General features: G+C 42.8%; 1 protein-coding gene across 6 annotated transcripts; it reads right to left on the bottom strand.

The window, feature by feature from the left end:
* Positions 1-1,195: 1,195 nt before the first annotated feature.
* On the bottom strand, positions 1,196-11,286 carry LOC118898939 (RNA-binding protein 4B). 6 transcript variants are annotated; one of them, XR_005020861.1, is made up of 5 exons: positions 10,868-10,961; positions 10,070-10,493; positions 4,338-5,014; positions 2,485-2,706; positions 1,196-1,879 (listed from the first exon to the last, which is right to left on the bottom strand). XR_005020861.1 is itself a non-coding variant. In XM_036859793.1 (4 exons), the coding sequence occupies exons 2-3, from the start codon at positions 10,479-10,481 to the stop codon at positions 4,347-4,349; spliced, it is 1,080 nt and encodes a 359-aa protein (XP_036715688.1). In that variant the 5' UTR covers positions 10,482-10,493; positions 11,163-11,286; the 3' UTR covers positions 1,196-1,798; positions 4,338-4,346. The 6 variants fall into 6 exon arrangements, 4 of the variants coding, with proteins under 4 accessions (XP_036715688.1, XP_036715686.1, XP_036715685.1 ...); XR_005020860.1 differs by having other exon boundaries at positions 2,485-5,014; positions 10,868-10,962; XM_036859793.1 differs by lacking the exons at positions 2,485-2,706; positions 10,868-10,961 and adding an exon at positions 11,163-11,286 and having other exon boundaries at positions 1,196-1,798.
* Positions 11,287-14,235: the final 2,949 nt, after the last annotated feature.

Consider the following 14,235-nt stretch of genomic DNA (forward strand, 5'->3'; position numbering starts at 1 on the left):
TGTGGCTAGTAGCTACAAATTGGACAGGACAGATATAGAACACTTCCAACACTGCCAAAAGTTTTACTGGACAATGCTGATGTAAATAAAACTGTTTTGCAGAATCCAATTTTTTTTCTAGCTTGTCCTGCCAGTGATATGGAAATCAAGATATGTTAAATTTCTATGTTAACTTAGCACAGAGGAGGACCAGCGATTTTGGTGAGGCTAACAAAAGCTGTACATATTTTATTTCTTTGCTCTGTCCGATGCCTTGCAGATCAATCACAAGGAAATCTCAGTATCTTTGCCTTCTTTTTTGTAAAACAAGGACAATCCCGCCTCCTTGGGGAATATTGGAGCTAACATAGGTATTGGATGTACATCATCACTAGTTGGAGTGTGTGCATAGAGAGATTAACCTCTCTAGATTGTTGTATCCTACCCCCAAAAATCAAGGAAAAGTTTTGCTTCACCTATGTCAAAACTATTTTAAGTATAAAATATGTGGGGAAAGTACTGTATAATTGTTAGATAAAGGTTCACAGAATTTATATCACCATGTGATACAGGATATAATAAAGCTTAAGTGGGGTTGAGTCCATCATTAAACTTGTTTTATGAGGATCTAAGCAATAAGAAAATATGTCCATAAATCCTTAAAAAAAATTTCTAGAGGACACATTTTATTGCAGAATATTATCACTGCCAGTTATGAATACCCTACTTGCTTTTCTGCTCAAAATACTGACACGTTTCCCCATATCATCATAACTATTGTATTCACTTTAGCCAAAGTCTAATTCTAGTTTAAATTGTGAATTTAAATGGAGATATACTATGAAGTCAAATTGAGACTCTTGACAGGTCCTTTGTTCTGGCTCAGCCTTTTCCTGATCCAGGGTTCTCTCTGTGGGGCTTACTTCTATCACTACTAACCTGGGTTTGCTGGCCTATAAAAGGGAAAAAGCAGCTCTGGTTATTTAGAGAGAAGCAGCTGACTACCAGGTATAGCATATTTATCAATGTCTCAAGATGTTGGCTAACTTATCTCCACTTATTGCTGCAGCCATATTACTTATCTGACTAAATCCTTCCTTGTACATCTAAATTTCAGATATCTATTCTGTCACTGAAGTTTGTGGTTTGAGCACAACTGAGAAAGAACCAGAAGATATTGGTGGTAAATAACAGTCACACAAATACAAAAAGATACTTAAGTGTTAGAAACGTTTATTTGTCAAAATATTAAAAAAAAAAAAAAAAAGGGAGAGAAGTGGAGTAAAACAAGGCTAAATTTCAGCCAATGCTGTACCATGATCACAGGTCAGACATAAAAAAACAAAACAAAACAAAACAACAACCAAAACCCCAATGGTCCTAGCAATTTCAGAAGATTAGCTTCAACGTTAGAGTCCAGAGCTAACAGAGAAGAGTAAAAGGCTGCTTGCCACTACATGGTCATTTTAAAGGGAAAGGAGATGTTGCAGGTAGAGAGGGAGAAGGGTTCAACTCCTAAGGAAAGCAAGATAAGAGGGATTCCACTGTACAGGAAAAAGGGGATGCCAGTATAATCCTTACCTAGGGCTGCTCAGAGGCTGAGAACATAAGGAATAGAGTGAAAGGCTACAGAGACTAGTATCAGGAGGAAAGAAAAGTCAACTTAGAAGAATTAAATTAAGAAAGAAAACATAGTTGGTCACAAACTCCTTTGTTTACTGAAACATGAAGCAATGGAAACATCCCGGCAAAGGGGACCGCGCGGAGCAAGTTCTCATATATGACCGCAGCCCGAGGGTTCAGTCCGCAATTATCCTACCTGAAAGAGAGCACAACACAAGAGGCTTACACAATGCCTGGAGAGCAGCTTGGCTCCGAGTACAAGGGCCCTGGTCCCGTCCTGTATTCCAGGGGGGAAAAAAAAGAACAGAACAAAACAAAACCAAGTCAGACCGGATCAAACTTACAACTCATATAATTACCTAGGAGTCTACTATGGCTATATATAGGAGTTTACTTTTAGCTATATATAGAACAAGAAGCAGTCTATCTGGAAGACTGCTGTGCTGGTGATAAACATATCTTTCTCACTTTCTTACCAATCTTTTAGGCAAGACTACTTCTGTGATACAAGGTTACTGTCGCTGCAACAAAGGGCATACAGATATTATCAAGAACCATAATTTATCCAGAAAAATCAGAAGATGCCAAGGTCTCAAATATGGCCAACTGCACTCTTCTAAATTTGTCTCATTTTTAATCTTTCATAGTGAACAAATTTTCAGAAATGACAATCACAAAGGGTTTCAAGGAGTGGTTCATTCATCCTCCAACATATCTGCATATCATACTGTCACAGATTTAGAGCCATAATTCCAGTAGTTCCTTTAATTGACCAAATCTCCCTTACCAAATCAAAAGAAGAAATCCTAAATTCTCTAATTCTTCCACTGATGATGGGAACTCCAGACACCAATGGCTGGGGGAAAAAAAAAGTTAACTCACACCAAGTTCCTCTACTTATTACAGACAAAGGGCCAAATCTTGGTCTTGATCTGTGCCAATCGACTTCAAAAGTTGTGACGTTCTTGAATCAGTTCTGCTAGGGTGAGACCCGAATTTGGATCCCCAGCAGTTCTGGAGTATTTCATCCTGGCAGCCTCATTAACATCAGGCTCCTGGGACTGCAACCAACTCAAGGTTATTCAGTCCATTTGAGGTTCACACCTGGAAGGTAAGTTTCTTTAAAAGTCATCACTAAAAAGAGGTTAGTTGAACAACCACTGCTCGCAGTCAAAAATCACTTAAAAATACCTTAGCAATACCCTTTAAAGACCACAATATACACTACTTTAATATTTAACTTTGGAACATATTTGAGAGAAATATAAGTTATCCAATAGAAGATACCACCTTACTTTAGAGGCATATCCTACTTCATGGCAGATCCAGCAGCAATAAAAGTAAAAATAATGGCAAACTACACTAGTTGTAAGATTATCCTCTTCATGCACATGAACACACACTACACAGCGGTCTCAGGGGATCTGTCTTGTCATGGTCATATAGGACATAACTTATCACAGGTTCACATCATATTTGCTTCCCACTACGTAAAAGGGCAAATTCCTGTCACTTGGTTTTCTTCTACACATATACCAAAGGGGTACTCAGGAACCCTGAAAACTCAGTGGTAACTCAGTTTAACTTTGCTACGAGGCCTCCAGTTCTACTGATGCTCAATTTCAAGGTACAAGGAAAACCATGAGAATAGAAAGTTATGATGCAATTTCCACTAAGATGAAGAGCTTTATCAATCTCTAGATACTCCTAATTATTCTTGACATTCGAACATCTTTGCTATACATTTTATGAAGCAGGAAAAATTGCAGGGTTACCACCAATGGGACTTACACACATCAGAAAATTACCTGTTTTATCTAGCTCCTTAAATGTTCCTCTCAAAACAAAAAAAACAAAATTTGCTGGAAGAAATGGGAAGTGTCAGGCTCTAAATGATAGCATAAGCCATGCAGAAATACGGCTTAAGTGCCCACACAGAACACGATGCTCTGGATTACTAACAAGGAAGGGACACCATGGGACAGTGGCATCAAAACGTTCTGCTTTCAGGCAAGTATCCTGGAACTAAACACCTAGAATTTAGAGGATTTTATGTGGCTTATAGATATATTAGAAGAGTTTCCTCTGATAAAGGCTCATGACCGAAGTAGTAGTTTTATTAGCAAACTGGAAGCCTGAAGTTATAGCTTAAATTCTCACTGGTGACATTCATTATTAACTCCTGAACCTGTACTCTTCAGCATACACTACAGTGACTTTTGTGGTGCAAAGAGAAAATGGTTTTGGACTCAGGCACGCCTGAGTTTGAATTCTGGCTCTACCTCTCAGTTACCAAATGACTTTAGGCAAAGTACTTAACCCCTCTGAGCCTTAGTTCCCTTCTCCATAAAAGAAAATATCTTAAAGGCTAGCTGTATGATTAAATGATATAATGTACAAAGAGGGCACTCAACAAGTGTTAGTTCTCTTAACTATGTCTCTGTAACCCAGATCTGCTTACACTTGATTAAAGAACAATATTCTTACTAACAAACTGAGTTGCTGTTGTTCTCTCAGAAGGAACAAATGGTTGGTTCGAGTTGCAAACTAAAACCTCAACAGGCCAAATGAACCCCTGGCCTAAGTTAGAGAAATACTTAAGACTAACATGCAATTTATACCTTTTGGATACTGTCCTGACAGCAAACAGGTGGCTTTAGCCTCCTCTATGGGGCACAGGTCTCCCTCCTGGGGAACTAAATGGAATCTCTTAACCACACCCACCCCACTCTCACCTCCAGTTTTTAAAAGGCTGAGTACCGTGCTCGGTCCACATACTGCTCCCGCTCATACCGGGCCATGTCATACAGAGAATTCCGTGCAGCGGCTGAAGCCTGAGACAGCTCACTCTCTGGCCCATAACCGTAGCCCTCTCCAACTGTGGGGAGCACAGCGGCAGCACGACGCAGGGGGCTCCTGTCCCTTCCATAATAGGAGGAAGTGGTGGCAGCGGCAGCAGCCATAGCAGCTGAGGTGGCAGCAGCGCCTGAGTTTGGCAACAGGTGTCTGTCGTAGGGATCAACAGAAGTGGAGTTGAGGTGACTGGTCACAGCTGTGCTCTGGACTTGAGGCAGATGGGACATGGTCTGCTCTGCGTAGTTGTACGCGGAAGCTGCTGCTGCTGCTGCCACTGCCTCATAAGAACGGACTCGGTAACGCTTATAGTAGTCGAGCGCTCCATACGCGTCGTTGTAATACATGGATTCCCCGTAGCCCATGGTGTAAGGTGTGCGCACTGCTCCATACTGTTCGTTATACTGCTCGGTAAAGTCCGCCACGCGACCCGTACGATCTACCGGACACTCTTTGGACCAGTGCCCCTCTTTCCCACACCGATAGCAGCCACTCTGGTCTCCCATCCCAGGGGCAGTCCGAAGCCGGCTGGTGGACAACTGCACGTGCATTCGTTTGCCTTGAGGAAATAGACGTAAGAAGATTTATTATAACTCATTGACATTCTTTATCCTCCCCAAAATGAAAGTGAACTAGTTGGCAAAAGACACACAAACATACGCACACTCCTGCAACCCTATTTCAGCAATCCCCTCCAAAAGAAGCTGAAGTTTTAACAGATGAGAGCTAGAAAATTTGAGTCCTCAGAAACCAGTCAGTACTTTCTACTTACACCAGTAGATCAGGATTCCCTCCTACTTCCGTCTCCACAACTTTCTTCTCCAACACAGAAATTGAGAAAGTTTCCACTTTTCACTACTATTATTAATTCTAACCATTCAAAACCTGACCGTTTTTCTGAATCAAATATCCAACAAAACCTCACTTATGACAGAGGAAAGCATCCTACCTCTCACTGATTTACTCAGGGCCACATAAGGCCTGAGCATTTACTGTAGCTTAAAAACCACAGCAATATGCTGTCCATCTTGTTTCCTCCAGCCATTTTTCCAGGTGTCACCAGAAGGCTATGCTGGGTACACAAATCATACCTGGTTCATCATCTGCTTCAACTCTAGTACCTCTAAGAGTTAGTTATAAGACCCTCCACATTTCAACCCCACTCCCACTTTTTTCAGCAAGGGTGAACCCATGCCTACTGTGGAAAAGAAAACTACTTGATCTAGGCCTGTCAACAGTTCGAATTAGGTCTTGAAGCAGTACTGGTTTCTCAGGGACAGTGTGCTTCCATGTAATGCAATGATGGGCATTTCATCCTGCTATGTAGTTTACAATTCTTTATAGGGGATTATCTACTTGTTAGAAAAACGCAGCATTCGCCTAAAGGCTTCTGGGCACCCATACAAACAAGCCACATCCATACTTCCAGAAAATGACCAGAACGAGGAACAGCTAAGAGAAGAAACAATCTTTGCCCTGGCCGTGTGTACCATCAAGCCAAGGGACCCTTACTAATGAAAGCATCCAAGGTCTTTAAAAGCAGTTTGAGAAAAGGCATATTCTTGGCAGCATTTAGTGCCAAACTGCCTAAGACTCTGGAGATCAAGTCAATGCTTTACAAATTGTAGCCGAAAGGCAGCCAGTACAGACGTAGAGAACATCACTCTAAAGGGCGGCTCAGAACAAATCCCCCCTCCGCGATCAGTAAGTTGCTCTCTCTTTAACAGACCTTGTTCTGGATGCAGCTATGCGATAGGAGGCCTCGTGCTCCACCATCCTGTTGGAAACAGCCCGATTCAGGACGGCAGCCAGAACAGCGCCATGCACTGACCCTGAGAGGGGAGCGGGTTAGTGCAGTAATATCACTTTAGTCAAACTCAGTTCTGCCCAATGTCCAACATTCCTACCACCCCAGTTTCTAGCAGTTGCCGCCTCAAACTTAAAACCCCTTCTTTAGCAGAAACAAAGGTGCTCAGGTTTTTACTTCCAGCTGCTAGTAGAGAGGCAGCATCCACCATCAACGCTGATACCGTCAACAGATACTAAATGGCAATAATTCTCTGAAAGCAGCAGTTAGCCATCCCAGTATTTTCAGAGATTTAGATATTCCCATTCTTAGAAGTTATTATGGGCCAAATGCTAACTGTGCTGAGAACAGAAACACACTGATTTTGCCCCAATTTATATCCCAAATGTAGAATTCCCTATAATTTAGACTGGAGGATTACAAGTTAACTTGGCTTTCAAACATGCATGGTGACATTAATCTGTGTGAAAGACACAAACTGCTCCAATTCTGAAGTCGGTGTAACAATGCCAATCTAAAAAGCAGCCAATCCAGAAACCTAGAAGTACATTTTTAAGGAAAATATTTAACTTGCTCCTTTACAGATTATGGGTCCATTTTTTTTGAGAAATAAAACCCAGTTTTTTTTGCCCCCACCTTGATGTTTCTATTAATACATCCAGTCTTCACCACTGCTTTATTTAGAGCGGAACTCAGAACTTTATAAACATCTGTGGCAAAATCTACCCCTGTAGTAGCTGTGAAAAGGATTCAGGTAAAAAAATTTTTTACCCAGAACTAAAAGATCTGCAACAGAAGTGACAGGTTTTTTTTTCACATAATCTTTCCAGAGGCTTTAACTAGGCTTTTAATTTAAATCCCCTAAAGCAGCGGTTCCCAACCTTTTTGGCACCAGGGACCTTTTTTGTGGAAGACAATTTTTCCAAAGACCAGGGTGATGGTGGTGGTGGTGGGGGTTGGATGATTCAAGCGCATTGCATTTATTGTGCACTTTATTTCTGTTATTATTACATCAGCTCCACCTCCTATCATCAGGCATTAGATCCCGGGGGTTGGGGACCCCTGCCCTAAAGTTCTTATAATTGAAATATACTGTGCTTCTCTATTACCTTAAGGAACCAGGGCAAATAAAATTGAAAGAAGATTAAATTCTACCACTCTACTACACTTGGAGAGGCCAAAAGCTTAAAGATTTTCTGAGATCTCCAAAAAATTACTGAGATGTGTTGCCAACATTTCCCAGAAAACCAGCCCCCGCAAAAGTGTTTTGTTTTGAAAGAAAGAGGCGGGCAACTTGGGGTCCTCATTGCTGAGCTCCTATCAAGTGCCAGGATCCAGAGAAGATTAGGGATATAGCTGATATACAACTGTACTCCAATTTAATGCTTGTTTACATATTGGGGAAAAATGAAACGTCTGAACTCTTACATATCATTCCCAATTCAGCTGCCTGAGTAGTTACTTGGGAATAGCTTCTTTAGGGTCTTCCAATGCAAACTGTTTGCTAACTCAATAGTGGTTCAGTTCACTGCTGCCTGTGGAGAGGAAACATCCTGAAAGACCCAGGTAAACTCAGATTCCGCTGCTTTCTTTCAGAAGTCATACAATGAGGAAGCCTATGGCAGCCATTAACACAAAGGTTCAAAAGATGCCCAAAGTGGCACTCTTAAGAGGCCCCCTGCATTAGATGACTGAAAAGGCTTTATGGAAAAATGTGACAAATTGGTATCTAGATTGTATTTTCTGTAAAACTGCAACTTATTATCCGATGCTAAACTTTCTCTTGTCATCTGGGAAAAAAACAGAGCTGGTTATAAAAATGTCTGTACGTACGTACGCCGTTGAGTGATTTTTCCAGGGGCCCAGGCTAATAACATGAAAACCAAATAAAGGATCCTTTTCTTCCAATAAAGACATTAAAAAAAAAATCTCATGGATCACTGCGTTACTCAGATATCTGCTTCCTGAAGTAATTAAACTCACTATATTAAAACAAACATTCCTTTCATCAAGTCCACTCCCCCCAATTAACTGATTTCCATATACTTATTTTGGCCCCTACCCTTTTATTCAATTGCATATTAAAAAGGCAAGAACATGCAGTATTATACTAGAATACCTCTGCACTTTGTACCTGACTTTAACTGCACTTTTTACATTTTGCTTGTTGTCAAGAGAGAACCCCCATTTCCCCAACACCGTCCATTCATGATCCCCTCTCTCATCAAATGAAAATAATTAAGAATATTTTTAAAGCTGTCTGAAGTGCAACAGCTAATAATGAAAGCCGACTATTACATTTTAAATAAGTTTCTAACCGTAACAGAAACACTCATTGTTGCAAACACCACTCACCTTTCATCATACAGTGCTTTTACTGTCAAAACACTTTCACATCTTATTACCTCATTCTAGCCTCACTACCATCCTGTGAAGGAGGTATGGCAGGGATCATTAATTCTATTTTATAAGTGGGGAGAATGAAGCATTGAGAGGTTAAAACACTTGTCCAAAGTCATATGACAAGTTAACGGTAGAAAGTATCTACAACTTTTGCCCTGTGCTTTAAAGAGTAGCTAAAGGCCAAGACAACACTGGCTGAGGCCAAAGATATCTGACGCACCATTTGTAATCTACTATTTGCACACTTTCTTACCCTTTTCTGGTCAATTTTTCCTCTTCCTCATTTCTTTTCTGTTTTCTAGGTTTAGTAGAGGACACTTAAGTACTTCTTAACAACCCTTTTAGTGGCACTCAGAAAAAATGGTCTTAATTTATGAACCTGAAAAGCGGCTATAAACGTGCGGTCCAAGATAGTGTCAACAAAAAACCTGTAGAACAGCGCTGTACAAGAGAACTTTCTGTGACGATGGAAACGTTCCATAACTGCACGAATACACTCTCCACTAGCCTCATACGACTTCTGAGTGCTTGAAATGTGTGCAGCACAACTGAGAAACTGAATTTTTAAATTTATTTAATTTCAATTTAATAGCCACATGTGGCTAGTGGCTACCATATTAGCACAGTCCTAGAGAGTCTTCAGTCAACCTCTTGTGGTATTAATGACAACATATGTACGTTTATTAATGACATAAATAATTCGATACAACACCCTTACTGGAATCTCCTCAGAAGCAGGAACATCATTCCCATTCAACCTAATATTTTTAGAAATTTCCTTTTTTCCACTTAGGGTTAAATAATAGTAGGTGGAGCAGAACAGTCCATGGCATGGCTTTTGGCTCTGCTTGTATAGTTCAGACCGAACAAACCTGAGTACTCAAAAGATACTCCCCAAATCCAGATTCACCACCCGGATTTATAATATAGGGATTCTTCGAGATGTCTTCGTTGTCCTTTCCCACCACAGCCCATCACCCAAGGCAGTAAAGAGTATAAACCCTAAGCATTTAAACTCTCAAATATAAGGCTTCCTTGTCATAACAGAAGAAGCAGGTAACCCACAGACCTTTATCCTCCCTTCTCCCATGAGATACTCATTTGCCCAGGCAGATTAAACTTCCAACAGCACCCAAATGAATGATGGCCTGCAGGATAAAGTAACCCACCGTTTGTGATTCTACAAAGTTGCTGAGAAACATCTCGGCAAATCTGAAAAGGAGAAGTGTTTGCTTCTCCAAGAGTAAGCTGTGCTTAAGCGTGGTAAACATACAATCTTTCTATTACTTCCGGCTAAAACGGAATGGAAGAAACCACCCTGCCAGCCCCATGGTCCTGTGTTCTTGCCTCTGTCTAGAGCTAGACCCCACTCAGTTTTGCCACCCAGGCCCCAGAGCAGTTCACCTTGAAACTCTGTGTTGTCAAGGCCCCTGATGGCCTCCACTGCATCCTCTGCCCGCTCCATGTGCACAAAGGCATAATCTTTTACGATGTCACATTCGATGACTGGACCATACTCCTCAAACTTGGCCCGAAGCTCTTGGTTGGTACAAGTAGGACTGATGTTGCCTACATGCAATTTGGTTGAAGCTTTGCTCTTATTCTTGCTGGCTTCCACGTTGATGTTCACCCCGTGCAGCTTGTAGTGGTGCAGGTTGCGTATGGCATCCTCGGCCGCCGTCTTGTCCTCTATGTGCACAAAGCCGTAGTTCTTAATGATGTCACACTCCAGCACCTTCCCATACTGCTCGAAGAGCGAGCGGATCTCCTGCTCTGTGGCCTCCCGGGGCAGGTTTCCAATGAACAGCTTCACCATCCTGACAAGAGCCTGGAAAAGAAGAAAGGAGATTTCCAAAACTTAGGGGTGGAGGGAAAAATTTCAGTGCACTGCATTTTGGATTAATCCTCCAAAGTTCCTGGCACCATCAAGATCCTCACAGAGACGTTCATTATGTTTTCAATAACGGGAGAAAAGGTTTACTCTTAAGGAGTAGTGTGAGTTGTGTGTGACACGCGAACAGGTCGGGTGTCAGCAGGCAGTGCACAGCCCATCATCTCCGTTAAATGAGGCGCATTTTTAGTAACAGGGTTAGCTGAAAATACTCTCTTTGGGGGGCAGGTAAGAGAAGAGTCCAAGCAGGGGTCAAGAGGCATATATCTTACTGTCCCTGGTAACAAGGTTTTGGAGGGAAATCTGTGTACCTCTCTTCCGTGCGGCATCACCTTTCAAGATACTCTAAGAATTAAAAGGCCCCCTTTGCCCCAACCTGGGACACCCGCGCCCCAGCGGCCCAACTCCAGTTCCTTCGCCCCAACAAAGACTCGACCCGACCTCTGCCCCGCCCCCTCCGGAAACCCGGCCCCGCCTCCTCCCGGTGTCTTCCCCGGACCTCCCGCAGCAAGAGGAGAAACCCTAACCCTGGGCCAACCCCGTCCGCCGAAGGCCCGGCCCGGCCCTCTCCTAGGCTCCCCACACACCCACAAGAACCCCTCGCACCTCCGGGTGGCGGCGGCGGCGGCTCCCGCGTCAGAGAGAACCCTGCAAAATGGCGACGGCCGCTCGAGCCTCAGCGCGACCGGGCCCTTTCTCGCGCGCCAGCTCACGCACGCGCGAGTGCGCGCTGCCCCCCCCCACCCTCGCGGGAGCCGGACGACCAATCCCGCGGCCGCATACAAATGGCTGCCCCGGGCTCTGCTCGCAGTCGCCCCGATACGGGGGCGGGGCCGACTGGTGACGGCGCTGCGGAGCGGAGGTCAGCCCGCCCTCTGGCCTGACTAGCCAATCACCACCTTGGAAGGTGGGCGGTCGTCGCTCAAGCGTCAGAAGGGCCCTGGACGCAAGCACTGACTTGGTGAAATCAGAAACCCGGGAGAATCACTAAGCATCACAATGGGTCGTGCTATTGGGCCCTGTGGGGGAGCGGGGGTGGGGGTGGAAGGCGGCTGCTGATGACAAAGGGTTATCTAACTGGGTCCCTTAAAAGGGGGTTTTCTTTGCGCCTGCCAACCTCTATGGCAGTTTGGGACAACACTTTAGCAATAGAGGCGCGCCACATTTTAAGCTAACCTAGTCTTTTTCTGGTAGAGCTTTTATACATAATTTAAAATTTTAAAATTGCAAACACGTTATGCATTGGTGAGGAAAAGGAGAACCAAAGATGGCAGAGCCGAGATAGCTCTAAGAGGCATTCTATCCTAGCTGCACTTAATCAGTCAAGTTTTGTCACATATACATGAAGGCTGGTTTTCTCTCCCTAGCTAGAGAATTAAGCTCTAATTGTGTGTCCTTCACAGTTCCTGATCCGTGGTGAGCACACCAAAGGAGGCCCAGAGAGGTTTCTTGTTTTGGGGGTGGGCCAGGTCTCCATGTCCACACCAAGCGGCTGGAGGACTGGGCAACTTGAGTCCCTGAGCACTTTACGGCTTTCAAAATTCAGCTGTGGTCCAAGGGCACCTCCTGGTGGCAAAAAGGAAGATATTGAGGTGGATTACTCTGTCACCTTTGAACAAAGAATAGAAGTTTATGGAGATTGATGGACTGAGCTTATCTCCAAGTAGAGCATGCCAGGGTGGTTGTCAATCACCATTCCTCCTTGGTATGCTTTCTGATACTGTCAGGCACAAATTCTGCAGGCTGACCTCTTCCTCTCCAACTACTTTGTTATGTTTCTTTCACTGAATTCTTTGTTTCCCAGCAATTTCAGAAGAGGCACTGTCCTTCCAATTCTGATAACACTCATGCTTGTCTCCCACCTACTTCTATTTACCTCTCCCCTTTCCTTCTCCTCTTGGTCGTTTCCACTTTCTCTCTACACTCAGACTTTTAAAACATGTATAGGGACCTCCTTGCCCATTTCTGAAATAGCTTTCACTCATCTTCACTGTTACGGTTTTTTAACTTGGGTTTCTTCCCTGTGTTCCAGGACAGACTTCCACAAACAGAGTCTGAACCTGCTGTCGCCCACCTTCGTGCACTGTGTTTCGGGTTCTGTCCTCCTCTCCAATGCCCCAAGTTTTCTGAGGTCACGAAAACGAATGTCCTTTTAACAGTTTTCATCCTTCTAAAATTTTCATTCATTCACCATCCTTTTCTCCTGTGTTTTTATGCTGTTCCTCCTCATAGCTGTGACTATACCAGTACATCTCCTTCCCCCCCATCTATTTCCCTGTTCTTATCTATTCCCTGTTACTTCCCTTCCCCTTCCCTCATAGGCAACCAGTAAATGAGTTTAGTGTGTATTATTTTGTTTGTTCGTGTTCTTGCAAGACATGTCTTTATTTTAAATTGAAGTGTAGTTGATTTACAATGTTGTGTTAGTTTCTGGTGTACGGCAAGGTGATTCAGTTTTATATATACGTATATTCTTTTTCATATTCTTTTCCATTATAGGTTATTGCAGGATATTGAATATAGTTCCCTGTGCTATACAGTAGAACCTTGTTGTTTATTTTATATACAGTAGTTTGCATCTGCTAATCCCAAACTCCTAATTTATCCCTCCCCCACCTTCCCCTTTGGTAACCGTAAGTTTTCTACAAAACATGTCTTTTTAGTGCACATTTACTTTTTCCCTTTAAAAAAACTTTTATTGTGGAAAATTTCAAAAAGGCACAAATAGAGAATATTATGCACTCCTATGGACCCCTTACTCAGCATTGACAGTTATCAGCATTTTGCTGATCTTATTTTGTGTAGCCCCTCTATTTGTGTGTGGGTGGGTGGGCTGGAGTTTTTTTAAGGCAAATCCCAGACATAATGTCATTTCGCCTGTAAGGTTTTCACTAACTGCCTCTAAAACATCAGCTCTTTGCTATGCTAATTTCATCTAATATTTATATTTAAAATTTTCCTAGATTGTCCCAAGTATCCCCTTTTACATTTGGTTTCTCCTAATATGGATATAGACAAAGCCCGCCCATTGTTCATTTGGGTAAATTAATTTTGCAAATGTTTATGTAAATTGTGTTGTATAGCTCACTGTTTCTTACTCTTTTCACTAAGCACTAAGTTACTCTGTGGTGTCTAACTATTGAGTAATACTCCACAGTGTGCAACCACCATATTTTGCCTATCCATCTCCCAGCATAGGACACTCAGGTTGCCTCCCAACTCCTTAGTGTTGTTATAAACAAGATTGCAGTGGACATCCTTATGTTAATTCTGTGTGCCCTAATGGTTTGGTGTGAGAATTTGAGGGGAGATAAGCCCAGGGGTGGAATTGCTGGGTTGCTGGGTCGTAGGGTATACTTGGAACTAACTTGTCCAAGTTAGTTGGAACTAACTAGTCCAAGTAGTGCCAGGTTGTCCTCTGGAAACCAGTCTACCCTCCCACCTGAGGGGCCCTGCATCTCAGTGTCTCTGCCAATGTTTGCCATTATCCAGTTGTCTAATTTTGGGCAGTATAATAGCTATAAAGTGGTATATCATTGTTGCTTTAATTTGCATTTCTCTGATCACTAATGCTTCTAAGCATCTCTTATTTCTCTTAAGCGTGGGAGGTTGACTCTTCTGTAACTTCCCTATTCGTATCTTTTCCCCGTGTTTCTTGTCAGGTTACAGTCTCCTTTTT

Source organism: Balaenoptera musculus, chromosome 8 (assembly GCF_009873245.2).
Source record: "Balaenoptera musculus isolate JJ_BM4_2016_0621 chromosome 8, mBalMus1.pri.v3, whole genome shotgun sequence".
In the NCBI taxonomy this organism is placed as follows: domain Eukaryota; kingdom Metazoa; phylum Chordata; class Mammalia; order Artiodactyla; family Balaenopteridae; genus Balaenoptera; species Balaenoptera musculus.

Coding starts and splice junctions, on each gene's coding strand:
- LOC118898939 (XM_036859791.1), bottom strand. Junction 5,015..10,069: donor TGACAACACAGAGTTTCAAG/GTGAACTGCTCT, acceptor TATTTCCTCAAG/GCAAACGAATGCACGTGCAG.